General features: G+C 46.3%; 1 protein-coding gene across 4 annotated transcripts in view; it reads right to left on the reverse strand.

Annotated features, from left to right (window-relative positions):
* The window catches only part of POC5 (POC5 centriolar protein), a 189089-nt gene extending 163347 nt beyond the window's left edge, over positions 1 to 25742 (reverse strand). For 2 of the 4 annotated variants that reach the window (XM_029575225.1, XM_029575207.1), the window contains exons 1-2: positions 25575 to 25742; positions 13757 to 13840 (exon numbers count right to left, since the gene is read on the reverse strand). In XM_029575225.1, coding sequence (XP_029431085.1) covers positions 13757 to 13840 — 84 coding nt within the window. In that variant the 5' untranslated portion in view covers positions 25575 to 25742. Of the gene's footprint in view, positions 1 to 13756; positions 13841 to 25016; positions 25331 to 25574 lie in introns of those variants that run through there. The other 2 variants (XM_029575216.1, XM_029575232.1) reach the window with 2 other exon arrangements.
* Positions 25743 to 27460: the final 1718 nt, after the last annotated feature.

Raw genomic sequence — 27460 nt, forward strand, 5'->3', positions numbered from 1 at the left:
ACCAGCTGCATGGCTGATCCATGAGATTAAAGAGAGTGTAGAAGACGAAGCACAACATACCACTGTTCTTTAACTTTCTAGAGGCCCATCCCCACACCCTCTTCACCTTAGCACATCAGCACTGCAACCAGTCCACATAATTTACGGAAGGTATCTAGCAAATCAATGGCATTCAAAAGGTTGAGAAACAATGCCATAGTCTTCATGACTATGTGTGGCTGGGAACTGGTAACCAAAGGTTTAAGAAGCCTGACCAAATGAGGGGTTACTGGAAATTAAAGTAAACCAGACTGATATGCTCCTCAAACTTCATTTCAGGCTCCAATATAACTCCCAAACTCTTAACAGGATTTTGCTACCAAATAGGTCCCCATCCAAAGCAAGCTGAATACTTGAGGATTGCCAGTCAAGATTCCCAAACCATAAGACTTCTGTTTTCTCTGTGTTAAGACAAAGCCTATTTAACTACATCCAATGAGATTTTTAAAAGATAGTTGCTCATATTTAAGATAAAACCAAAGATATCATCTGAAGAGGAGCAATATAATTGTAAATTATCAGCATAGCACTGAAAACAAACCAAAGAACATGATTTTCAAAAGAGGTTAGAGATAGATAGTAAACCACAAGGGAGAAAACTGCTCCCTGAGGAGCCCAAACATGTCAATTAACAGGGAGGAGAAATTAAATTGTTCCAGAGGACAGACTGAACTCTGCCAGAAAAGAAAGATTTAAACCATTGAACACTACCACCTCTAGCACCAATGTCACACAGCCTAGACAGCATGTCATGATCAATGTCATCGAAGGTATCTGACAAGTCAAGTAGAATTAACACAGAATACCTGCCCCTATGCAAACTATCTACAATTAAAGAAGTTCTATCGCCCAGAATTTGATATTTTTCAGTGACAGGATTGGTTGGGCTTTTCTCCCCTGAAGAAACTTAACAGCAAAACATTTTGGGATAATTCTCTTTTTTGTATGTTGTATTTGTGGTCTAGTGTTTGTTTTTTTATGCTTATGGGGTTTTTTTTTCTATTTGAGTACTATTTGGGATAAATGGGTAATGTACTTGTTTATATATTGAATATTTTAAATTTTGTTTTTTGATTGAATATATTTTATGATTATATATTTGTGTTATATATCATTTTTTGTTTTGACAGTTATTGGATGATATATATTGTTTGCCATTCATTTGCATTTAAGTTTTCCTATCCAAACTAAGTCTGAGATCATCTACAAAGGCTGTTAGTGCAGTCTCAATGTTATGCAAATGACTAAAACCAGACTGGAATGGGTCAAGACATTTATCATCATCATGAACCAAAAATAATTTTCAACTGTCTCAGAACTGACCACTCAATTTAGAAAGAAAAGGCAAATTAGCCACAGACTAAAAATTCTTTAGTTAATATGGATCCATGTGGATGAAGTCTCAAGCCCTGAGGTCTGGATATAGAGGGCCCTTGGCAGCATGTCATGTGAGGAATACCTTCATGTGGTCTCAAGCTTTCAAAATATCAGAGATGGAAGTGGTGAAAATTTGGAAATTAGTCAGATGATCCTCTATGAGGTTTACCATCTCCTTCGCCTTCTCTCCAAACAGGTTCTCATCCAAGCATGCCATCCAAAACCCTGCTCTTTGAAGATACCTATGGGTCAGACCCTATTTGATTTTATCCAATTTGATCCTTTTTTTGGGTTATGATCAATGACTTTATATTGCTGATTATACTGTTTGTTATATCCTTGGATTATTTTGTTTGATTATATTGTAACTATATTCATTATGTAAACCAGTTTGTAGCCTTGTGGGAGATATGGTCTATAAATCTGAAAACTAAATATAATCTTAGTAAGCCTTTCCTCAACATTTTCTCTGAACCCTGATGCCTGGGATTCTATTCATTTCAATGGCCATCCCATTTCAAAATCACAGACTGAATAGACAAGATGCTTTCAAATTCTTCCCATTTTTCCAAAGGGGTGTGACACTTGTCTTGCTTTTCTAGAGGTAGAAACAAGAACAATTCTTGTACTTCTTTCTAGAGGGGGTACAAGTAGTTATCCTTTAGATCTCGTAGTCAGCTATGTGGGACTGGAGCAAAGTTTTGAAACTGATGCTTGTACCCAGGAGGTACTGAGACATTCATCTTTGGCTTCTTAAATTTCAAAAGTTGATTGAACTACTATGCTCTAGTGAGGGAACTGGATTGTCAAATCCTAGAGCTGCATTGACATACTTTGTGCTTCTTATTAACAAGAAGATAAACACAGAATATAGGTTCTCACATCCTCGTTTATTTTTTCTCAAGGTGGTGAACAAGTACTGCCACAAACTCCTTTGGTGAATCGAGGTAGTCCAGGAGGATTAACAAGGAGGTTCTGGGATCTCCTAACATCCTTAAATTTGATATGATGGTTTTTAGCCTTCCTCTGAAGAAAACCAGGTACGAAATGTCCTTCAGTGGGGAGTAATTTCCTGCCAATAGAAGAAAAGACTCCAAGGGAACATTTGGAGAATAGTCCTCTCAAGTACTACTATCAACTCTGAAACCCCTTACATGCATCTAGATGAGGATGGGTCTGAGCATGGGCCAACCTGTGCACAGAAGGCACTAGAGGGCCAGTTTTGATAACAAGCTGACCTGGAATCGAGATGGACAGGGTCATCAGCACAACTCCTTGTACCAACAAGATTGACTCCTGCCTTGACATGGTTGGTTCCAATGCCATCATAGAGGACTGACCTACTGTTAAGGCTGACACACTTGATGCTCCTGAAGGTTATAGCCATCCTGGGATTGCTCAATGCACCATGAGCATCAAAGTCTTTGACATAGGAGACTAGATGTGTCTCAGGCAGCAATCAAAAGGCTTGGCAACTTGTCTCTGACATGAATGTTGCTAGCGAGAACACTATAGGAGCCTTCTTGGGAAGATAGACATCCTTGAAGGCCAGAAACTTCATCCCCTTAGTCCCTTCAAGCCTGTATCTTTGGGGTCATCTCTCTACTCATATCCAAATGTAATGGTGTCTTCATACCCTACTGAACATTTTCTCGTTTTCCATCTGCTGGGAGATTTTTGCATTTGTAGATCCTCCCCAGGTTTTGGCCATTCCCCCTTGTTTTTGGATTAGTCAAGCTCCCCTTTATAAACAGGGCTGAGAATGCTCAAAGTGTGGATGGATGTTTTCTTTTGTTGGAGTTAGATTCTGTTTCAGAAATAAATGGAGTTTTTGTTTTTCTGGTGGATTCCTGTAGGTCTCACAACCTGCACCAGTGAGATTATTCAAGCACAGAAGCCTGCTAGAGCCTTCACAGTCCTAGAAGGTTATGACTTGTACACGGAGAGTAGAAGAGAGGATGTTTGGACCTTGAAAGAGCTGTCTATTTTTTCTGATCAGCTCAGAAGGGCAAACCCTTCTGTCTGAGAGGACAGAAATTTGGTTCCTGAACTCTGTGCCCAGGTAAAGCAGAGTCATCAAGATCAGGATATTGCATTGCCTTGTGCCCAGTAAAAGTGGGATGTGTGATGTCCCAGGAGTAAGAACTGAGTTTTTGGAAGAGCTGTATGTTGATGTGGGGTTTTTTTTTCTTTTGTTTGGAGGATTACTTTTTTTCCCCCATCATCATCACCGTGCCTATTTTGTGGAGAAGAGTTTTTTCTTGCCTATCACTGGTAAGATTTTGTACTTTGGGCACTGATTCAGAAGCTGAACATAGATAGAAAGATTGTAGCACTTGGAGTTATTCTTTTATTGATGAGGATTTTTGCCATTCTTGCCTAGATTCTATTTTTAAGTCATAGTAAAATATTTTAGTTTGAACAATACTCCAAGTCTCTATCTGCTTTCTTCCAACCTGAGAATCAGTCTGCTGAAACTCACTAAGGCCTACAAGTGTAAGTACTGTGAAGAGGGGTTGAATGGAGAAAGACTGTACCAGGTACCTATCCCAAAGAGCCCAGGGTCCCAGAGGTTTTTCCTCCTCCCAGCCAGTTGTATCGCAGCTCCCCAGGTGCTTACTGCAAAGAAGTTGTGTGAAGAGTGAAAAGTCTGGACAGTGAGTTAGAACCGAGATTGTGTGACCCCTGTATGACTAAGAAGGGTTACACAAAACACTGCTAAAGTGTATCTTTTCTCTCTCTATATCACTACCAAAATCCATCCTTTCCTTTAATACACTACCAGAACCCTTATCCACTCTCTCATCACATTCTGCTTAGACTATAACAATCCACTCCTCACGAGTTTCCAAGTGAACCATCTCTGCCCACTACAATCTAGCCAAAATTCAACTACGTGACTTTTTTGCCAGTGTTGCTACACCCAACTTCTTCTCAAGCCCCAAGGGCCTCATTTACTAAGCATTTTTCCCATAGACACAGAATGAAAGAAAAGCCTTAGTAAATCAGGCTCTAAATTGGTTAGGATCTAAATTGGCACCACCAATTTCCACATATAGTTAAGCTCTTCTTACTAATTTACAAAAACGTTCACTCTGCAGCTCCTCACTACTGCCACTCATCTAGCATGAAACTTCTATCTATGCCCTTCTCCTCCACTGCCAACTCCTGAATCCATGCTTTCCACCTTGTTGCAACATATGCTTGGAATAGACTTCTGAGTTTGTGCATCATACTCCCTCGCTAGCCTTATACAAATTGAGTCTAAAGACTCACATTTTTAAGGTTGCTTTTATATCTTAACCCCTAATTTTCCCCACTCACAGCCTTATTGGTTTTAACCATTTTCTTAATAAATGAAGTTCCCAAAGTGTTTTTTGCCCTATATATTTGTCTTGATTAGATTTTCAGCTGTACAGAAAAGAGACTGTTTATTATGATGCAGTAATAATAGTAGCAGCAGTATGTATGAGAACTGTAAAACAGTGGTGTAGCTGAAGTTCCACAAACAGATGAGATACTAACATCTTTAAATTTAAACAAAGAAGTAATTTTTGAACTGGATATTCTGTTAATTTAATTTGAAAATGCCAGGATCTTTGCAGTTAATTCTGCTTGTAATAATGAAGTTTTGTAAGCAAGCATTGCTACATTTTCTCTTTTTAAGACATTTAGGCAAATGCCATGTTCCCAAGTGCCATATTCCAGGTTTTAATGCCATTCAGTGCATGCTTTCTGGGGGAAAAAAATTACATCCTGTATGAGTGCTCACATTTTTTTTTTTTTTGAGAGACCACAAGGCAAATTGAACATGTGAAGGAAAAAGGTGTTGGTCCTCATGCCCCCAGAAAAAAAGCACAACTGCCTTCAATGTACATATTGCTGTACTAGAGAAGGAAGAGAAACATAGAGAAGTTATACAAGAAAAGGGACAGAAGGTATCACGTCTTTACAACTTAGTTTAAACATGATAGCAATAATATGAAAGGAGAAGCATAACTACAAGCTGAAAAAAAATCTAAGTACACTGGTGGCCATATTCCTTGACATTATTCTTAGAAGTACTTTTCTACAAATTCAGATAAATATAAAAATGAAAGAATCAGCTAAATTATTTAGCTAAATGGATAGAAGATTACTATATCGCTTAGGAATCTATTTACTAAATCATATTAAAACTGGCAATAAACGTAACAAGCCAATTTTAACATCAAGAATTAACTGAAAGGAGTAAAGCCTTTAGTAGATTGAGTGTTAAAAGTGCATTTTTGCATTAGTTAACGTTGCCTGGGAGGTCTAGCAGTTTTTGTATTAGTCTAGGTTGGTTAACATAAGCTCAACTGGGGCGTCAATTCTTCCCACCCCTAACAGCAACACATGGTATTTCTAGGCCCATGATCCCCACCCCTAACCCCTCATTCAAATAAAAGGGGACAATGATCCCAATCCCTTAGTCAATATTAATAAGGCACACGGTAAGTATATTAGTGAGTTAATAATAAGGAGCTATTGCTGTTTTTTTTTTTGTTTGTAATATTTTTATTAAAGTTTGAAACGAGGCATACAACTTACAACGACAAGAAAAAGAGAAGTTAGGTCCTTACCAGCAAACATGAATTAACCAAAAAGGCCAATGATGAACCCCAAGTCATCAACAATTTTGCACCCTCGTATATAATATCAGCAGGATACAATAGACCGTATAATAAAGACAAAACAAAACACAACAAAACAACCCACCCTCACCACCCCCATCCCTATCCCCACCCAACCCTCCTCCCTCCCCCCCTCCCACTGCGCTCAGGTGTTCGTCAGTCCCAACATTCATTGGACGGCAGCTGGGGTTACGATACAAGGGTTAAGTATAAGTATAAATATAAATATAAGTATAAATATAAACATAAACAAGCACCAGAACACTGTCCCATAATCTGCAAACTAAGGACAACAGCTAGGTTAGTGAGGTAACAGAGGCAGGTAAAGGGAGCATTTTAAGAATGGGAGACCAGACATTGCTGAGCCTGGTCCGCTGGGTCTGTGAAGATTGTGGAAACGATTTACGCTCTAATAGATAAAGGTCCAACATGGCGTCCTTCCACTCGAGTAGAGATGGAGGTGTAGCGGAGATCCAATGACGTAAAATAATTTTAAGGGCCGTCAGCCGAACTTTATGAAGTAACAAAGTCCGCGGTGGTCATCTGGTCACTTGCGCATGACGAATTCCCAACAGACAAAAGCTCGCCGTGAAAGGTTCAGAAAGAAAGTGGGAAATCATAGTCCAAAATTGTTGTACAACCACACAGTCCCATAAACAGTGCAATAGAGAGGCATGAAGCTGCGAGCATTTGGGACACGCCCCCGATTGGACAATCCCAGCAAGGAAAGCCCTCCTTGGCCAAAAAAGCAGCCGGAGAGCAATCCTAAAGTGCAATTCTTGCATGTAAACACTAAAAAATGCCTTTTGAACAACCTGGGTACTGAGTAACAGGGCCTTGGGCGTAATTTCACATCCTAGTTCAGTAGACTAGGCAGCAGAACTACTATCATATATAGTATAGCGGAAAGACTCATGCAGATAGCGATAATACATGGACAGCTTTACCACTTTAAGACCACTAAGATGGATAAATCTCTGAAAAGGTCCATTAGTGATTGCCCTCTTACAGGAGAGCATCGTATGCCGGATATAACTACCAATTTGTAAATAAGTGAGATAGTCAGAGGAACAAAAACCAAGGTTATCACAGCAATAGGTGAAAGAACGAAGGTGATTAGTTTGCAAATCCATGAATGGGAGCAAATCCACAATTCCTTTTTCATGTAAATTAGTCAAAGTTTTAACAGGTATACCCGCTGGCAAGTCTGGGTTATGCATCAACGGCAAGCAATATGATACCTTCCAATCAAGATGCAAGAACTGTCTAAGAAATTTCCAACAGTTCCGCAATCCCCTTACAACTAGGCCTTGAGAAACGCTCCAAGGAAGGTTCTCCCCAGTAGAATGCAAGACATAAGCCAAATTTCTCGGAAGGTATGCTGCTTGTTCCAACCGTAAGATGTCCGATGACCCGCTATAACCCAGCCATTCCCGCAAAGTGCTATTGCTGTTTTAAACTCTGCTCTACAAACAAACGCAGTGATGTCGCAGATCACTTTCGGCCAGTCAATGCAATTAAAGCTAGGATTAGCTTCTTTCATAATGATAAGAAAATTACTTCTTACCTGCTAATTTTCATTCCTGTAGTACTAGGATCAGTCCAGACGGTGGGTTATGTCCCCCATCCAGCAGATGGAGTCAGAGTAAAGTTTTGAGGGTGCTGGTATATAAGCTGGTGCACCCTCCTAGATCCTCAGTATCGAGAATATCAAAGCCAAGCCAGAAAACTGGACAGAGCAAGAATGATGGATCAAGCCTAAGTGCAACCAAAAATCTGAAAGAGTTAACCAAATTTATGCAACGTGCAATGAGAACTGTCAAACAGAACAACACACAAATAACAACTACCCCCGAAGGGGAAAGAGCAGAGAACAGAAGAACAGGAGAAAATAGTCGAGCAGGTTCACACCGGGTGGGCGTCTGGACCGATCCTAGTACTACAGGAATGAAAATTAGCAGGTAAGAAGTAATTTTCTTTTCCCTGTACGTGCAGGATCAGTCCAGACGGTGGGATGTACCAAAGCTTCCCTAAACCGGGTGGGTCCCTGAGAACCCTGCTCGAAGTACCCTGTCCCCAAACGAACCAGCCTCCTCTACTGGTACATGGAGTCTGTAGTGTCTGGCAAAAGTGTGGAGAGACTTCCAAGTCGCCGCCCGGCAGATTTCCTGTATGGAGACGAGTTGGGACTCTGCATGGGAAGTGGCCTGGGCCCGCAAGGAATGCACCTTGATGCCCGCCGGAGGATCCTTCCCAGAACCAATATAAGCAGCAGCCACCGCCTCCTTGAGCCAGCGCGCGATGGTAGTCTTTGACGCCTGTTTGCCCTTTCTAGCACCGGACCAAAGGACAAAGAGATGATCGGATATCCGAAATTCATTAGTCACCTCCAAGTAGCGAAGAATCGCTCGTTTGACATCCAGACACCGAAGCGCCGCAGGGGCGTCTCCCGGAAAGGCTGGAAGTTCCACCACCTGGTTCAAGTGAAACGAGGAGACCACCTTAGGCAAGAACGAGGGAACCATTCGCAGAGAGACCCCGGAGTCCGTGAACCGCAGGAAGGGCTCCCTGCACGACAGCGCTTGTAGCTCTGAGATACGCCTTGCCGAGGCTATTGCAACCAGGAAGATCGTCTTTAGGGTGACGTCCTTGATGGAAGCCTGACGCAAAGGCTCGAAGGGGAGCCCTCCCAGAGCACGTAGCACCAAGTTGAGACTCCAGGAGGGGCAGAGAGGACGCACCGGCGGCCGCAAGTGCTTGACTCCCCTGAGGAACCGGGATATGTCCGGATGGGATGACGGATCCGGCCTGCCTGAGGCGCGAGCCAGGGACGCGAGGGCTGACATCTGCACTCGGAGCAAATTGTAGGAAAGCCCCTTTTCCAGCCCGTCCTGCAAAAACGCCAGGATGTGATGTCGGGAAGCCGCGGTCGCGAGGGCACCCCGCGCCGAGCACCAAACCTCAAAGACCTTCCAGACCCGCACATAGGCGACCGATGTTGAAGCTTTACGCGCCTTGAGGAGCGTGTCCACCACGGGAATAGCGTAGCCCTTGTTCAGGAGTCCCCTCCTCTCAAAAGCCACGCCGCAAGACAGAAGGGTTCCGCCTGCTCCAAAAATACTAGGCCCTGATGCAGAAGACGTGGGAGGTGCGCGAGTCGAAGTGGACCGTCCACCGACACGCCGAGCAGATCCGCGAACCATGGACGCCACGGCCATTCCGGGGCCACCAGGATGACCTGACCGCAGTGTCGCTCCACTCTCCGGATCACCTTTCCCACCAGTGGCCAGGGGGGAAAGACGTAGAGTAGGATCTGAGTGGGCCAGGGGAGAGCCAGAGCATAGACGCCTTCCACGCCGCGCTCCCCGTCTGCGGCTGAAGAAGCGAGGAGCCTTTGCGTTGGCGGCGGACGCCATGAGATCCATCGCCGGCGTCCCCCACCGGTGGAAGATGAGCGACATCGCCTCGTCGGAGAGAGACCACTCCCCCGGATCCAAGACCTGACGACTCAGAAAGTCTGCTTGAATGTTGTCCACCCCGGCAATGTGGGACGCCGCCAACTGATCCAGGAAACGCTCCGCCCACGCCATCAGACGCGCGGCCTCCCACGCGACTAGGCGGCTCTTGGTGCCCCCTTGCCGGTTGATGTATGCCACCGTTGTCGCATTGTCTGAGAGAACTCGAACCGCTCGACCCCTGATCAGAGGCAGGAACTGCACAAGGGCCAGACGGACCGCCCTGGTCTCCAGGCGGTTGATTGACCAGGTGGACTGCTCCGTTGTCCACCGGCCCTGAGCCGAGCTCCTGAGACACACTGCTCCCCAGCCGGACAGGCTGGCATCGGTAGTGACCACTACCCAGTCCGGCGTTTCCAGGGAGCAGCCTTGAGCTAGGTTCCTGGGATCCAGCCACCACCTCAAGCTGTCCCTGGCGGCCGAAGGGAGCGGGAGAACCGCCTGGTAGTCCTGAGAGACTGGTTTCCACCTTGAGAGCAGGGACATTTGGAGAGGCCGCAGGTGTGCAAAGGCCCAGGGCACCAAGCTGATCGCGAACGCCATGGAACCCAGGACTTGGAGATAATCCCACGCCGTGTGTGTCGGAAGAGAAGCAAACCGGATGATTTGATCCCGCAGAGATTGAGCCTTGTCCGGACGCAGGAAGACCTTGCCCAGAGCCGTGTCGAAACGCGCTCCCAGGAAATCCAACTGTTGGGCTGGCTGCAGGTTGCTTTTGCTGAAGTTCACCACCCAGCCAAGTGACTGTAGGAAGGACACCACCCTGTCAACCGCCGCCCGTCCCTGCAACAGAGACTTTGCACGAATGAGCCAGTCGTCCAAGTAAGGGTGGACCAAAATGCCCTCCCTCCGGAGAGCGGCCGCTACCACCACCATTATCTTGGTGAAGGTTCTGGGCGCGGTCGCCAGACCGAAGGGCAGGGCCTGGAACTGAAAATGTTGTCCCAAGATCTTGAAGCGAAGAAATCTGTGATGGGCCGGGTGGATCGGGATATGCAGATACGCTTCCGTGAGGTCGAGGGAAGCCAAGAACTCCCCTTGATGCACCGCCGCAATCACAGAGCGGAGTGTTTCCATGCGAAACTTGGAGACCCGGAGCACCTTGTTGATTTCCTTGAGGTCCAGTATGGGACGAAAGGATCCGTCCTTTTTGGGAACCACGAAGTAAATTGAATAATGCCCCGAGCCCACCTCTCCTAAGGGGACGGGCGTGATGGCTCCTAGGGTCAACAGCCTGTCCAGCGTTTGTTGCACTCCCAGGCGCTTGAGACTTGACCCGCAGGGCGAAAAGACGAAGCGGTCCCTGGGCGCCCGCACAAAGTCCAACGCGTAACCGTCACTTAGGATGTCTAGGACCCATTGGTCCGTGGTGATGTTGGTCCATTCCTCACGAAACAAAGCGATGGGACCTCCAATCCGGGGCAGCGAGGAGTGGACTGGCCTGGCATCATTGTGAAGGCTTGCCCGAGGCTCCCGGTGCCGAGGAGTCCCTGGCAGGTCTGCGACCCCGAAAGGGCCGCATCCACGTCTGCGACCTGGTGGAAGGTGTCCTAGGTCCCTGTGGCCTGGAACCTCGGTAATGCCTCTGGGGGCGGTAGCGATTCCTGGAAGTTCCAGGGGACGACCGAAAACCACGCTGCCGGTCCTCAGGCAACCTGTGGACCGAATTTTCCCCCAGGGTCTTTATGATCTGATCGAGGTCTTCGCCGAAGAGAAACCTGCCCTTGAAGGGCAGAGCACCTAGACTCGCCTTGGAAGAGGCGTCCGCCGCCCAATTTCTGAGCCACAGGAGGCGCCGGGCAGAAACAGCCGAGGCCATGGTCCTTGCCAGGACCCTCAGGAGATCGTGCAGTGTATCCGCCCCGTAAGCAATGACCGCCTCCAGACGGTCCGCCTGGGCTGCCTCCTCGGGTGGTAACTGTTGAGAAGTGAGGAGCTGTTGAACCCATCTAAGCCCGGCTCTCTGAGTCAGAGAACCGCAGATAGCCGCCCGGACCCCCAGTGCCGAGACTTCGAAGATCTTCTTGAGGGCGACCTCCAGCTTTCTATCCTGTATATCTCGCAGCGCGGTGCCCCCTGTGACCGGGATGGTAGTTCGTTTCGTGACGGCGGACACCGCTGAATCAACCTTGGGGACCCTAAGAAGATCCAGGAAGTCCCCCGGGAGAGGATAGAGCTTGTCCATCGCCCTGCCGACCCGAAGGGACGCCTCCGGGTTATCCCACTCTCTCACCAGAAGATGGAGAAAAGAATCGTGAATGGGAAAGGTCTTCGCTATGGGGCGCAGGCCTGCCAATACAGGGTCACCCTTGGAGGTAGCGGAGGCTACGGAAGGAGCTGGGGGTCCCGGTGGTTCAATGGGAGGGTCGAGGTCCAGTTCCTTGAGAACGTGAGGGATGAGATCCGCCAATTCCTCCTTGCGAAAGATGCGAAGGACCCGTGGGTCATCGCATTCCAGGTATGCTGTAACCCCCGAATCATCATCCATCGGGGCCAAGGGGTCGCCCCCCGGATCCGGTGAGGGCGACGGGCCACCTAGGAAAAGTGGTATACTCAAGGGCCCCTTGGCGCCCCCCCCTACGGCCCCCGGTACCGATGTTGCAGCCCCCGAGGGTCTGGGGGCCTTGGCGGGGGGAGGAGGGAAAGCCGCCCCCCCCGAGGACTCAGGCTCTGCAAATAAGCCTGGTGCATAAGCACCACGAAGTCCGCCGAAAAACTGAGCGGCCCTGCCGAGGGCGGAGGCATGGGGTCCCTGGAGGGTCCGGCCGAGGAAGGCAGAGGCCCCGAATCCAAGATCGGGGGCGCGGAAGGCAGAAATTCGTCCGGCGGCTCCTCAGGGTCTGAGCCCACGCTGCCCTCTAACTCTAAGATGGCCGCCGCTCCCGCCAAGGACGGGGGCGGGGCCATCCCCCGAGGCCTGCGGCGCTCCGAGCACGGCGGCGAGGTTGTCGGCGGGACGGTCTCCGCTTCACCCCCGGGAGGGCATCGACCACACAGACCGTCCCTCGAGGCACCGTGACTCGGACCGCCGCAGGACGGGCAGCGAGCGCGCTGCATTGCGCGAGGCCCGAATCAGACGCAGCAGCCCAAGCACGCAGCAAGCGAAGATCGCGGCGCGGGGAGAGCGGCTCGCCATGCCCTCAACCACCACCCAAACACCCTCAACCCCGGGGGCGGCAGGGGAATGGGACCTCCTTGCCGCCTGCGGCCCCGGGGAATGAACGTCGCAGGGCCGCGGGGGAGGTGAGTTGCCGCGAGGGAAAAAAGGAGGGGAGAGGCTGGCCCCACCAGCATCCACCTCAGGCTGCGCCGAACCTGTGCTGAAAGGAAAAAGAAACACAGATAACCCGCTTCCCCCAGCTTACCCCTCAAGAATACAAGGAGCGCGAGAGACAACAGAGCAGGTAAGACAGTCCTGATGGCAGGATCAGCAAAGGGGCCAAGGGAACCGGTTTCCCTCTGGCAGTGACAAAGTTTCCTTCTTCCTCTTTTTTTTTTTTTTTTTTTTTTTTTAACAAACTTGATCCATCAATCAAAAGATAGAGAAATCAGTAAAAATATAGCGGAAAACCACTAGATAGGGGAAACCATGAGATCCCCTCCTCACATCTGCTGGAGTCAGAGAGATACTGAGGATCTAGGAGGGTGCACCAGCTTATATACCAGCACCCTCAAAACTTTACTCTGACTCCATCTGCTGGACGGGGGACATAACCCACCGTCTGGACTGATCCTGTACGTACAGGGAAATGAGAGTTATATTTTGAACAAAACAACCCAAGACATCTATATTAGGAGTCAATTTGACACCTTGTATTAAAAAATTGCAACTCATATAGTACAAAATACATAATGGTTGCCAGTTAGTTGAAAAGTGCAATCCAGGGTCCTTAGTTTTTTGCAAACTTTGGCTACAGAATTCACTACAGTATTTTCTCACTATGACATGATTACTATTGCAAGATATCTTACATTTTCAAAATAACCTTTACTGTTTTTACATTAAAAACAAATAAGTTGTTCTAGGAATTTTCTCTCACAAGAGGTATATATAATGTCTTCTTCAGATGCTAAAATGTAATTCATAGAATTCCTATGTTATGTCTCTTAGGATTTAAATTTTCTATAAATGAAGTTGGCCTCAAGATTCAAATGGAGTCTCTGTCCTACCTGAAGATCTGAAGAGACAGAACTACCGCGATCTGAGTCTTTCGGTAAAATTGGACTTATGCAGCTCTCCTCATCTGATGACATCTGCACAAAGACATGAAAGTACTTTGTTTGCATTCATTAAGTATACTTTAATAGCCATTTTGCTTGATTACAATAAAAGCAAAATTGCTTACCTGTCAGTAGTAGTTCTCCAAGGGCATCACCACACAAATAAATGTCATTTGTCATCTCTCTAAGCCCCGGAGCACCAATGACTCCCTCCCCACCATGTATGAATATAGAAAATCTCACCAGCCCTCTTATGTTGGATGAGGGTACTGAGGATATAAGTAAAAACATGAAAGAACTTTTAAGGAAACCAGGACAGAATTAGAGATTATTCTACATCAAAAATCTTCAGATGTTACTATGGACACGCTATGGTCTGCAATTAAGTCCTTGGAACAGGCAATAATAAAATTAACCATGAATACTAATAATTTCCAACAGAGAATATCAAATGTAGAGAACTCTGTTTCTCTTTGTAATAATAAAGTGGTCTTAGTTGAAGATAGGTTGGGAAAAGTGGAAAAGATACAAAAAACAATGGTTAAATCTGAAGTGATCAATGAAAAATTAGAATTCCTTGAAAATTCATTAAGATACCCTAATCTTAGGGTTTTGAATTTTCCTTTGCAGAATTTAACATCAGCTGTTGAAATGTTTAAGGATTATATGCAAATTATATTAAAAATACCTAAACAATTGCTATCTGCTTTAGCAAAGGCTATATACCTCCAAGAAATAGAGAAAATCTATTGGGAAATATACAACCAGAGGAGCCAATTAATTTGACCGAGGTGATATATCAGTATCAATTGATGTTTCTATCTACTAGAGGTACACTTTTTGTATCTTTCTTGTTTCCAACTGAGAGGGATACTGTTCTCAGTTTATTTCTCAAGCATCGTCTTGAAAATTTCCATGGACAACAAGTATGGATATACCCAGACCTCTCAAGGACTACTCAATTAAAAAGGAAAGAGTTTCTGAAGTTAAAAATCAGAAATTCTAGTAAGGGGGGCTACATTTATATTAAAATTGCCCTGCAGATGTGAATTAAAATACTTGGAACAGAAATATGTGTTTCATGAGGTATCTCAATTGCAATCTTTCCTGGATTCTCACCCCCCAAGTGTGGGAGCTGGTGAATAGGGCAATTAAATAAGGTCTAAGTTGTTTATCTCTGAATGTAATGAGAAAAGTGTTTAACTTTTCTTTTTTTATGTGATTCCTTAAATTGCTCATGTAAAAGTTCTCTCCCTGGAATTGCCTTGAGAAAATACAGAAAATGAGGATCATCATTATTCCTGAAACCTTTATAATTATAACTATATGGAATATCATAATCTATATAATGTTAATGTATGTTCTTTATTGAAAATTCAGAAATAAAATGTCATTTGATCACAAAGCCACGGACAGTTTCACAGTGTTCTAGAAAAACCTTTTCAGGCTGAATGTCGGGTAACATTCCTCAATTCTGCATAATCAAAGTTGGCAAATTACCCAACCTGACAAGCCACCTGATGGCAGCTTCTAAACGCATGAAAGTTTGCAGGAGAGGAGAGACAGAGTGCATACGACAAACACATTTAAATACTTGAAAGGTATTAATACAAGAGAAATAAACTTTTTAAAATGGAAATGAAGTTGTAGAACTAGGGTTAATGATATGAAGCTCCAAGGAATTAGACACTGTTACAACATCGAGAAATATGTTTTCACTGAAAGGGTGGTGGATGCCAGGAATACTCTCTTGGAATGATGGTGGGGGTTTCAATGATAACTACTTCAATAAGTTATGCGATAGAAGAGCCATATTTGCAAAAAGTGATGGGATAGTGATGGGATACCCATGGATGCAGAAGGGTAAAAAAACATCACCCTAAATCATTTTCATCTCCTCAGATGATTCTTCAAGAGGAGGAGAAAACGAGTATGGGTGCAAACCAAAAAATGTCCGTACCCTTTGTTGCACACCGATGATTATCTCCCAGTGTATCAACCAAAGTCAAGCAATGCATTTTTTACGATCACAAATGAGGGGTTACAAATGGAATCAATATCCACAAATGCAGACCTCGGGTCAATTCAGGGGCAATCACAAATAGTAGCGCTCTCTGGAATGAATTCAGTCTTTAATTTATCCTCCCGTGTGCTGACACAATTTGAGATTAACATATTGAATAAAGGATTGATGTTTATACCCACAACTGTGTATGATCCTTTCTTGACCAGGATGAGCCTATTTAAGTTCTTTCGATGTTTAAGGATCGTTAAGTATTTTTCAGAGGAGGATGAATTTCTACAATCCCAGTTTACTAGACTATCTAGATGGATGCCCCCTGAACCAGTTAATCCATCAACTGTAGTATCTGAGTATTTGTTAAAGGACCTTGCTGTTAGTGAACATACACATATTCCCCTTAGATACCAATTTAACATATGAGGATCGGTCTGCAATTAAGAGTTTGAGAGCAAGTACATCAATAATTATCAAACCTGCAGATAAGGGTGAAGGGTGGTCATAATAGATAATGTTTCAGATATATATTGTGCTGTATGACAGTTGAAGGATAATCAGTTTTATACCTGCTTTGGAGATGGATCCCATATTAACTATTTAATCTATGTACACCAGTTTGAAAACAAGTGTTCAGGATAAGATCATCAATGAAGAATTGTGTATTTGTATGAACTCCATCCAGTAGCCCCAGTCATATCCAGTTCCTAAAATTCACAAATCTATGAGGTTCCCACTGGCTTCCCAGATTGCATCTGGGAAGGGCTCTTTATTTTGAACCTATCTCCAAATATTTGAACCATTTTCTACAACCATTTATAACATATGATGAAATGTCAGACGACCAAAGAGCTCAAAAGACGAAACTCCTCTGCATCCTTGACCTTGTCCAGGGATGGCAAGGAGATGAACTGATTCAAATGAAAGTCTGAGACTACCTTGAGCAAGAAGGATGGAACAGTACGCAGTTGTAACACCCCCGGAGTCATCTGAAGGAACAGCTCCTGGCAAGACAAGGCCTGCAGCTCAGAAATCCAGCACGCAGAACATATAGCCACCAGGAACACAGTCTTCAACGTCAACCACCATAAGAAAAGGCTATGCAATGGTCGGAACATAGGGCCCACCAAAAAGTTCAGCACCAAATTAAGACTCCACAATGGAACTGGTAACCTCAAGGGAGGCCTAACATGCTTCATTCCTATCAAAAAAGACAAGCCACATTAGAATGAGATGACAAGGAAACACCATTCACCAGGCCTCTGAAACAGCAAGAGCCGCAACCTGAACCTTCAAGGAATTAAGGGCCAAGCCTTTATTCAATCCATCCTGCAAAAAATCCAGAAAGAGAGGGACCTTAACTGAATGAGGAAGAACACTCCGCTCCTCAAACCAGGCATCAAAATTCTCCAAACCCGCACATAATCCATGGAAGTGGAGAGCTTGTGAGTGCGGAGTAAATTGGCAATCACTGCAGAGGAATAACCACGCTTTAACAGGAAAGTCCTCTCAAGGGTCAAAATGAAAGACAGAATAGAGTCGGATCCTAGTGAAGAACCGGTCCCTGCTGAAGCAGATCCATGTGTGGCAGAAGATGAATGGAGGCCTCCACCAGGAGTCGTTGCAAATCCACATACCATGGACGCCTGGACCAGTTTGGCGCCTCCAGGAGTACTACCCCTGTGGCCTTCGATCTTGCGAATTATCTTGACCAGCAAGAGCCACGGAGAAAAGACAAAGCAATCTGTCTTCCGGCCAGACCTGTAGGAAAGCGTCTATTCCCAGGGCCCACGGATTTCTCCTGCGACTGTATAAGCGAGGAACGTTCGCATTTCAAGAAGTCACCAGGTCTAGGAACGGAAGGCCTCAGCGATCCACAATCAGCTGAAATTCCTCAGTTGACAACACCCACTCTCCTGGGTCCAGACTCTCCCTGCTGAGAAAGTCCGCTCTTACGTTGTCTTTTCCTGCAATATGAGTGGGCCGAGATCATCTGCAGATGACCTTCTGCCCATTCCATCAGCTGGTCTGTTTCCTACAACACTTGCTGGCTCTTGCTTCCTCCGTAGTGATTGATATAGGCCACCATCGTCGCATTGTCCAACATCACGCGAACCGCTTGATTCAGCAGCCTGTGACTGAACTGCAAGCATGCCGGTCATTTTACCCGGGCCTCCAGGTGACTGATGTTCCAGCAGGACTCTTCGGCATTCCAGTGCCCCTAGGCCAGTAACTCCAGACAGTAAGCCCCCCGAACCATGGGGACTCGCATCTGTTGTGAGTACCAACTAGGCTGGAGTGGACAAGGTAACTCCCTTTCTCACCACCACTGGAGATGGGAGCAGATTTCCATCGGCAAATGGAGCCAAACCACATAATCCTGAAACTGCGTGTTCCAAGGAGATAGCAGAGAGTACTGAAGAGAATTCATATGTGCCCTTATCTAAGGCACCACTTCCAGGGTAGCTGCTAGCAAGCAGAGTACCTGTAGGAAGGACCACACCATCGGGCATATGGTGTTCATCAACTGACATACTTGAGACATCAATCTCTGGATCTGAACTTCAGGTAGGAAAACTCTGTCCTGTCCCATGTCGAACTGGACCCCCAGATATTCCAATGACTGGGATGGTTGAAGATTGCTCTTTGTCAGGTTTACCACCCAACTGAGCTCCTGCAATAAGGAGATCACATTGAGTGTCACTAGGGGGCTCTCTTCCTGAGAGGAAAATCAGCCAGTCATCCAAATACAGGTGCACCAGGATTCCTTCTTTTCACAAGGCCACCACTACCACCACAAGCTTGGAAAATGTTCTGATGAGTGGTGGCTAGACCAAAAGGCAGCGCCCTAAACTGAAAATGGCACCCCAACACCACAATGCGTAGAAAGCTTTGGTGTTCCAATTGGATGGGAATGTGAGGGTAAGCCTCTGACAGATCCAAGAAGGTCAGAAATGTCCCCTATTGCACCATTATTACAGAACATAAGGTTTCCATTAGAAAATGAGTCACCTTCAAGTGACTGTTGATCCTCTTGAAATCCAAGATGAGACGAAAGGAGCCCTCCTTCTTGGGCACAACAAAATAGAATTTCAAATTTCTCCTTCCCAAAAGCAATCCCCTTAGGGAGATGCACATCAGTCATCTGCTGGAAACGGAGAAGTCTGGCATACTGGGGGTCCCATGCCAGCTTGCCCCATCTGCTGGCATAGGAGCATAAATCCACTGGTCCTGAGTCCCATCTGTCTACACACTAGGAAATAGAACATTTTTTAATTATTGCATTTTTTTATTCATCAGATATTTTGAAATTCTTTATTGGTGTTTGTGAAATTTTGGATATTCTTATTCATTTACTGGTTTAAATTATTTATGCTTTTTACAAATATGATTTTACTATTATGATTGATGTTTTATATTTCTTGATTTTATTATTTGTTTTATGAAGAACGGTAATGATCCTGTTTTTCCATTGTTGCTCTGCATGTAGAGGTTGGCTTGTTGTGGGTTCCAGTTCAGTTCTTCTCAGCACGTTTCTGTTTATACCTTCTGATCTCTTCATTCTGTATTTGGTAAGGGTCTGTCTGCGTTCTACATATGTAACAGAGGTGAGGGGTGGAGGTGTGTCAGTTTTTGAAAATATAGATTGAAGGAGGGAGCTAGGCTTTATCTGATGGGCCAGCACACAGACTGAATGAATGTGTGTGTGTGTGTGTGGGGGGGGGGGGCAGCAAAAAGCTAGCACCGGCCCTGGCTGCACCTTCTCTCCAACAGTTTTATTTCCCCCAAGCTTCTTGAAAGGTGCCTTTAGCCAGGAAAAGGAAATACCAGAATCTTGCCCAGATTAACCTGGGGGAAGGAAAAGAGCCCCCAACTCGACCACGGCTCCCACTGGGGAAATCAGCCTAGTATTAAGGCTCTTGCCCCAGGAGCCACTTTCTTCCACCTTCCTGCTGCACTAGACATTACTCACCATCCGCTGAAGGCAGAGAACTACTGATGCCTTCCCTCCTCTACCAGAATACAAAGGGAGGAACATCAGGTTAGTTCAGTATGTTCTCTGCCTCCATCTGCTGTTAGGAGGGACAAATCAAATCCCACTTGTCTGGACTGGTCTGGCAAGATAATGAGGAAATGAGCGATAATATCTGAACATACACAAATCTGTTACCAAAACATCTCAATTTAACAAGTAAAAAGGGCAATTATATGTAAGTGACCTATATCAAGGTTTGGCAAACTACAGCTCATGAGCCTGAAACAGCCTATCATGCCGTTTAATGTAGCCTGCCTACCTCATGCTGGTGCTCTATTGTGTCTGGCCCACCAACACCAGAAACTGATGTGATCCTCACAGGCCCACTGTCATGCTTCTATTAATTATAGTTGCCAAAGAGAAATGGAGTCCCTGGGGCTGCCAGTGGAGTCCATCCCATCAGTGGTCAAAAAGAAAGGGAGGTCCCAGGGTCACTGGTGAAGCCCCTCTTGCTGGCAGCCAAAGAGGAACAGAGGCTTCCAGGGCCACCTGCAGCAGCAACAAAAGTGAATGAGAGACAGAGGGGTGGGGATAGCATATGTGTGAATGAATAAAATGGAGTGTGTGAGTGAGAGAGGGAGAAAATGTAAGTAAGTAATTATAAAGGGGAGAGGTATGTAAGTGAGAAAGTATGAGTGACATGGACAGCTTTAATGTCCGTCCGTCCCCATAGCTCCAAGAGGCCCCCCAGCCCCTGTTACAAAGGAGAGCCTGCAATGCGGCCTCAGTTTAAAAAATGTTTTCTCACCCCTGATTTATTAGAATAAATAGTTTAGCTCATACATAGTGGTGGCCACTAATTTATGATCATGGCCCTCAATTGTTCAGCAGATCAAAATAAATTAAAAGCAAGGGAGTCATTTTAACATATGAATAGCAAAAATGGAAATATGATAATTAATACCAAACTAATAGGGTCATTTATCAAAATGCTATAAGGCGTTTTCGCATTCATTAAGCACCTTTAACACATGCGATAGCACCATAACGTATGGTGCTATGCAAATCCGAAAAAGAGGAGAAGTTAGGGGCAGGAGTGGGCTGGGTTTACCGTTTTGCGCAGCCCTATCGCATAGCTTTAACGTCGATTTTAGCTACACCTTTTTCAGAATTTATTTATTTTTGTGTTTTTATATACCGAAATATTGGTGTTGACCTTCAGTCCGGTTTACATTTGTAACAACAATATACATTAAAATCATAAGAGCAAATGAAACTGTGATTATCATTTGAACTTTGGGATAACAACAGATTGTATTTATAATATATAGCAAAACAGAAGTAACATCTTGAAACACATTGTTCATACGAGGGTACTAGATTGTAGGGTGATTTACGGGTGTAGAAGGGGGAATTTGAACAGGGTTTAATGATAGCGTTAAGCCGGGTTTAATAATAGCGTTAAGCCGTGCGATAGGTTGCGTTAAGGGTTTATCGCATTTTGCGATGTGTTCTCAAATGCCTGTTTTAGTAGTTTTGAAGCTCCCGGAGCACCAGCCTAGCTATCCAGGCCCCGTCAGAGAGGGAGAAGCCATAATGCCCCAACACTAGATAGGTATTTATATATCTCTATGGGAGGCCCACCTAGTAACTAGAGGTGAGGTTTAGGTATTAGTGTAGGGGTTAGGGGCCATTTTGACACTCAAAGTGAGACGTACGAACAGAACAGTGCACTCTTGTAAAGATTTGATGACCCACGGAGTGAGGAAACTCACTCAAAGATGAGATTTGTGGAATGCGATAAATACATTTGTGCAAAGAGATAAATACATTGTGAAATCATATTCTTAATACAATAGAAAAATAAAGTGTTGATGTGATATCAAAAATCTCTTTTGAAAGATGATAAAGTGATACCTTATGAAGAATTTAAACATTTTAAAGAGTATTTCAAGGCTGTAAAAAGCCCAGATGCCTTAACTTTGGGGCCTGGCCCTAGACCCTGCTGGAAAAATTACCACTAAATCTGTGCAGCTCCTCTTTTGCAAGGTCTACCATATACATGAAAAACTTTGGATTTTCTATGATAATCACTCAAACTTCCAGTGTGCAATGTTAAACACACACCCAAGTCACCAACAGGTGACTATATACAGCTGGACTGAAAAATATCTGGACTCTACTAACCTCTATTTTCCCACACTACACAAGCTTAAATCATTTTTTATTGGACAATGTTTAGAGTCCACCATTTATTGTAAACATGACAGAAAGAGACTAAATGTCCCTGTGCATTTTTCTCAGGAAAAATAATCAAGCTCCATTTCCTACAGCCCGAAGAGACGGCGGGCGGGTCTCCCGCGGGGGAGGGGGCTCCAGCAGACATCCCAATCGCTGGGCCGTCGCCACAAGAGTCTGAGTCCCCTCACGCAATTAGCTGCGGCGGAAGGCCAGGTTCCCCTCGGACGTCTGCCTCAGCGACAGCAAGGGCCGGGGCCCTCGATCTCTTCCTACGGAACTGGGTGCTCGTGGCCGGCGCTGGTGGGGCTGGCGGGGCGGCAGTAGCGGGAGGGCAGGGTTCCTCCTGTGCCTTGGAGACGCTGGCCTCCGGACTGCGCCCTGAGGAGGCCTGGCATTCCGTGGAGGGGCCGGGCGGGCTTCCGTGGCTGAGGTGTGCGGCTCAGCGGCTGCCAAGGGGGTGGCCTTGGTGGACGGTCTGGCCACGGGGCACGTCTTGTGGGTGTGCCCCACCCCCCTACAAGAGAAGCACCTTGCCTCCCCCGCTGCGTAGTAAATCTGATAAGCATAGCCTTGGTGGGGGATGATAAAGACCCCCTCGGCCTTCTCCTGCCCTGCCTTCAGCTTGAGCACCGCCTCTTGGCGGTAAGATTCGATGTGTTTGAGGGCGCGGTCAGAGTGGCCCATCGGGATGGTGGTAATTTGAGACTTCAGCTCACCGAGGTGTGCCGCCAGCGTCTCGTTGGGCAAGAAAGGCGGGACATTCTAAAAACTTGGCTATTTAAACAAGCCTTTCAAAAAGAGAAGGGAGAATAGAATCCAGGGAAATGCACGGTTCAAACCAGGGACGTGCAAGGTACAAAACACCCACACAAACAGTAATCACTAAGGGTGTATGTTTTAATAGAATTCATCACTAAAGGATAAGTTACATTTATAGAATGAGTCCTAGACTCAAAACTGCTATAGAATTGACCTGGACATGATAGTGTTCACACTCATTTAACAACTAACTCTGATTAAAAACTATCAGGTCTATCCTGTAAAGAGCGGCCGCGTTTACCCTGCTCCTAAGCCGCGTTCTACTCACTTTCCGGCCGCGTTATCCCTTCCTGCGATCCCGAATCCCCTTTAACCTTCTCCTACCGCGTCCTAAAATCCCCGGGCAACCCCTTCCGCACGCGGCATGTATATTGCATGCAAACGAGCGAATTAGCTATTCCCTAGCATCCCGTAACCCGCGCCCCGACTATCGCTATCTTTCCCTGCCGTTTTGTCGCGTGTTTAACCTGCTAACTTACCGCCTACCCTTACCCCTGCGGTAGAGGCAGGGGTAAGGGTAAGTGGCAAGCTTTCCCCCAGCCCCCGTTCACCTGCCCCGGCCGCGATCATGGGTGCCGGTCTCCGGGGCAGCCCCAGTCCTCTCCCCTCCTCCCGAAGCAAAAAAAAAGCGAAAAAAACGTAAAAGCAAAAAGTAAGTTGCTTCGCCGCTTCACACTGTCAGAGTGTCTCTTCTTCCCTCCTCCCGGAGCAAGGCTGCTTTTCGCGCCCTGCTTCGGGAGGAGGGAAGAAGAGACACTGACGGTGTGAAGCGGCGAAGCAACTTACTTTTTGCAGCCCCGATCGGGCCTCTCCTGCCTCCCGCTGCGCGACTTACTTTTTTTTCCAGCCGTCCGGCCATCAGGAAGAACGGATCTGTTAGGTCACAAAGCCGCCGCCGAGTCCCGAGACGGAGCAGCGGTGCGCGTGCATGCAGGGAATGTCCACGAGCGCATCCCGCCAACTCCAGTTCTCTCCCTCCCCCCCCCCGCAAGAGTTGTCTTAAGAAAAGTTAGCAGAGCCTCGGCGAAGCACTGGACGCCCTCAGAGCGCCGAGCTGGACGCTTACCCTGCCGGGCCTCTCCTGCCTCCCGCTGCGCAACTTACTTTTTTTTCCAGCCGTCCGGCCATCAGGAAGAACGGATCGTGCTCCCCTGCCTCCCGGGGAAGATGGATGCCAGCACGGGGGAAAGCGGCCCCTGTGCATGCAATTGGCCGCTTTCCCCCGTGCTGGCATCCATCTTCCCCGGGAGGCACGATCCGTTCTTCCTGATGGCCGGACGACTGGAAAAAAAAAGTAAGTCGCGCAGCGGGAGGCAGGAGAGGTCGTCCGATGTCCGGAGGGGGGTGCAAAAAGTAAGTCGCTTCGCCGCTTCCTACTGCCAGTCCCTTCTTCTCCCCTCCTCCCGGAGCAAGGCTGCTTTTCGCGCCCTGCTTCGGGAGGAGGGGAGGGGGACTGGCAGTCCCGACTTCCTGGTATCTGTCATTTCAAATGACATTTGAAATGACAGATACCAGCGTGGCGTGAAGCGTTAGGCCCGCGCACCCAGGATACTGTAAGGGCGCTCTATCCAGTAAAATGGGTTGCGCGGGCCTAACGCTTCACAGACCCTTCTTAGACGCGGTTTACATTTGCATAAAATTATTGTTCAGGATCGAGCGGTAGGTGAGCTGCACTGTGCGTGCGGCATCCGCGAGTGCGCCGGGCACTAACGCAGCTCTTCCTACTGCTCGGTACTGGATAGACCTGTATGTTACTGAACCTTATGGCACCTGTGTAAAATGATAGATTTTAATAGCATTACTTTTTGTGCCTTACTGTAAACCGTTGTGACGGTACCCACCTTAACGACGGTATAGAAAAAGATTTAAATAAATAAAATAAAACCCAAACTCAGGAAAAAAAGCCCAAACTCAGGCTGAAGGGTAGAAAGAAAAAAATGCCTAAACTCAGGCTGAAAGGCAAAAGCCAATAAGGGTGGGGGAGGGGAAAAGGAACAGAAAGAAAAAAGGCTGGGGGAATAGTGTTAAAAAGCACAGTAACCCCCAGACAGTCCGGACCGGACCCCACGAGTCCCAGTAAACCCTACTGGGGAGGGAAACACAAAAACCAGATGAAAGAAAAAGGCAGGACAGACAAGGCAAAACAACAAACGTACCTGACTTGTGCTGCGAATCTCTTCGGGCAGAGCTCAGCCCGCACCGTTCTCCAGAAGGCAAGGGAAAAGAATGTAACCACATAGGCTTAACTTCCTGTAGGGTGGGACGGCAGGAAATTGCAGGCAGAGAAAAAGGTACCCGAAGAGGGCTGCGGCAGAAGCGGGGAAGGCCAAGATAGGGAGGGGGAGGCAGGGAACCTAGGTGACCGTGCAGAAGAGAAGTTCACTTAAAAACTGTGCTCTGCTGCACGTAGGAGCAGGGGGAAAAGCAGTGTCCCCCGAGAGACCGAGGAGTGCAAAGCACTCCCCCAGACCACCACCGAGGAGGAAGGGAGAGAAGTGAACTCCGGCAGAGCTCGTCGGGGAAAGCAAGCAAGCAAGCTTCCAGCAGGACCTTTACACTTCCTCGTGTTTCCTGTTTCCCCCCCCATTACTGGGTAGCACTGATAGCTTTTCAGTCAGAGTATAGTTTAAGAAAAGTATATCAGACGCAGCCTTGATGTGACATTATTATATACACTATATTTGTTTCTTTTTCACTAGACACTTTTTCCTCACCTTTCAAATCCCCACTTTAGGCTTTATTCAACTCTCCTTTATCTCTAACTTCCGTGTGGTTCTAGGCTTCCTCTTTCTCTGACAGTTTCAAACTGCTGGTGCCCAACAACAGCCTCGCTGATTCGCTGAGAGTGTTTGCATGCCGTCTGCAGATTGGATAAATTGATCCGTCCCAAGAGGAAGAATCTTGCAGCATAGCTAACGCCTCTCTCTCGTTGCCATGGTGTAAAAGCACCATAGGAAAATCAGAGATAACGTGTACGGAGCGTGCTTGAATGAAAGTGTGCTAAACCTGACTATTGTTTTGTCTTTTTTAGTTTTTGTATTACTCTTCTGTTACTTGTCCTTTAAAGTTTCCTTTTTGTTTCTTTTTTCCTCTTCAAGAAAATTCTCTCTCCCCCTCCCTCTTCTTCATCTATCTCAGTGATGATCAACCCTTTGCGCTCAGTGTGTCAAAATTCATTAAAAAAAACGAGCATAACTCGGGTGGTGTGTCACTTCTAGAAAAATCCATAATTTTGTGATATTTGTAGCTCTAATATTAATAACAAAAAGTTATAATTCTAATATATGTTCTGTATTTATTAATAAAGCAAAAACAAATAATTCTTTACCTTACCTGCTTAGTGACTTTTTTGTTGCTGAATTTCATTGGCAAAATCTTCAATTAAAACACTCTCTCCCCCCCCCCCCCCCCCCCCCCATACACAAACTCTTACTCCACTGGATTTTCTCATACACACTCATGCTCTCACACTCACTGGCTCCCTCACAAACACACACCCAGGCAGGCTCCCAGTCATTCTCACACACACACACACTGAACCCCAGGCAGGCTCCCACACACACACACACACACCCCAGGCAGGCACCCATGCATTCACACACATACACCCCCATGCAGAGTCCCATTCATTCACATGCACACACTAAAGGCAGACCCCCCTCTCTTTTGCCAGCAACCTCAGAACCTCTCTCATTCCTCTGCTGCCACTGTCACTGCTGCCGCATAGCTATTGGGGAGGTGCTGATTGCTGCTACTGACACTGAAGCCCATTCTGCTGCCTCCTCTGTGCAGGCCCCGTGGGCTTCCACTTTCTCCATGCTGATCTCGTACATTGTGAGATCTGCATAGAGAAAGTGCTATTCTTGTACATTCCCAAAGATTACATGTGCCAATCACTAAAAAGTAATTTATTTTGTTTTTTACCTTTGCCGTCTGATCTTCGTTTTCTAATTGGTTGGTCACAGGCCTTTTTTTCCCACCTTCCCTTTCTTATTTTTTCCCACCTTCCCTTTCTTATTTTTTTTGCCAATTCCTTTTATATTGTCTTTTTTTCTGTTTCTTTTCTCTCCATCTTCTTCCATCAAACACACAGGTTCTCATTCTCACATGCATTTCTCTCACACACACACAGGCTCTCACTATCACATGCTCTCTCTCATACAATCATTCATACACACAGGCTCTCACTGTCACATGCTATCTGACTCACACACACAGGCTCTCTCTCACTCCCACATGCTGTCTTGCTCAAGCACAGGCTCTCACTGTCACATGCTCTCTCTCATACAATCATTCATACACACAGTCTCTCACTGGCACATGCTGTCTGACTCTCACACACACAGGCTCTCTCTCACTCCCACATGCTGTCATGCTCAAGCACAGGCTCTCACTGTCACATGCTGTCTCTCTCACACACACAGAGGCTCTCACATGCTGTCTCTGCAAACATTCAGGTCCTCACTCTCACACACAATCTCTCAACTCATCTCATACACGCACACATACACACTCTACAGACCCTCAGCCTCTCTCTCACCTCTGGGCCTCCTCTTCGCGGGTCGCCACAAAATGGGCTCTGCGGCGGCCCTGCTACCGG

The sequence above is a fragment of the Rhinatrema bivittatum genome, chromosome 1 (genome assembly GCF_901001135.1).
Source record: "Rhinatrema bivittatum chromosome 1, aRhiBiv1.1, whole genome shotgun sequence".
Lineage (NCBI taxonomy): Eukaryota > Metazoa > Chordata > Amphibia > Gymnophiona > Rhinatrematidae > Rhinatrema > Rhinatrema bivittatum.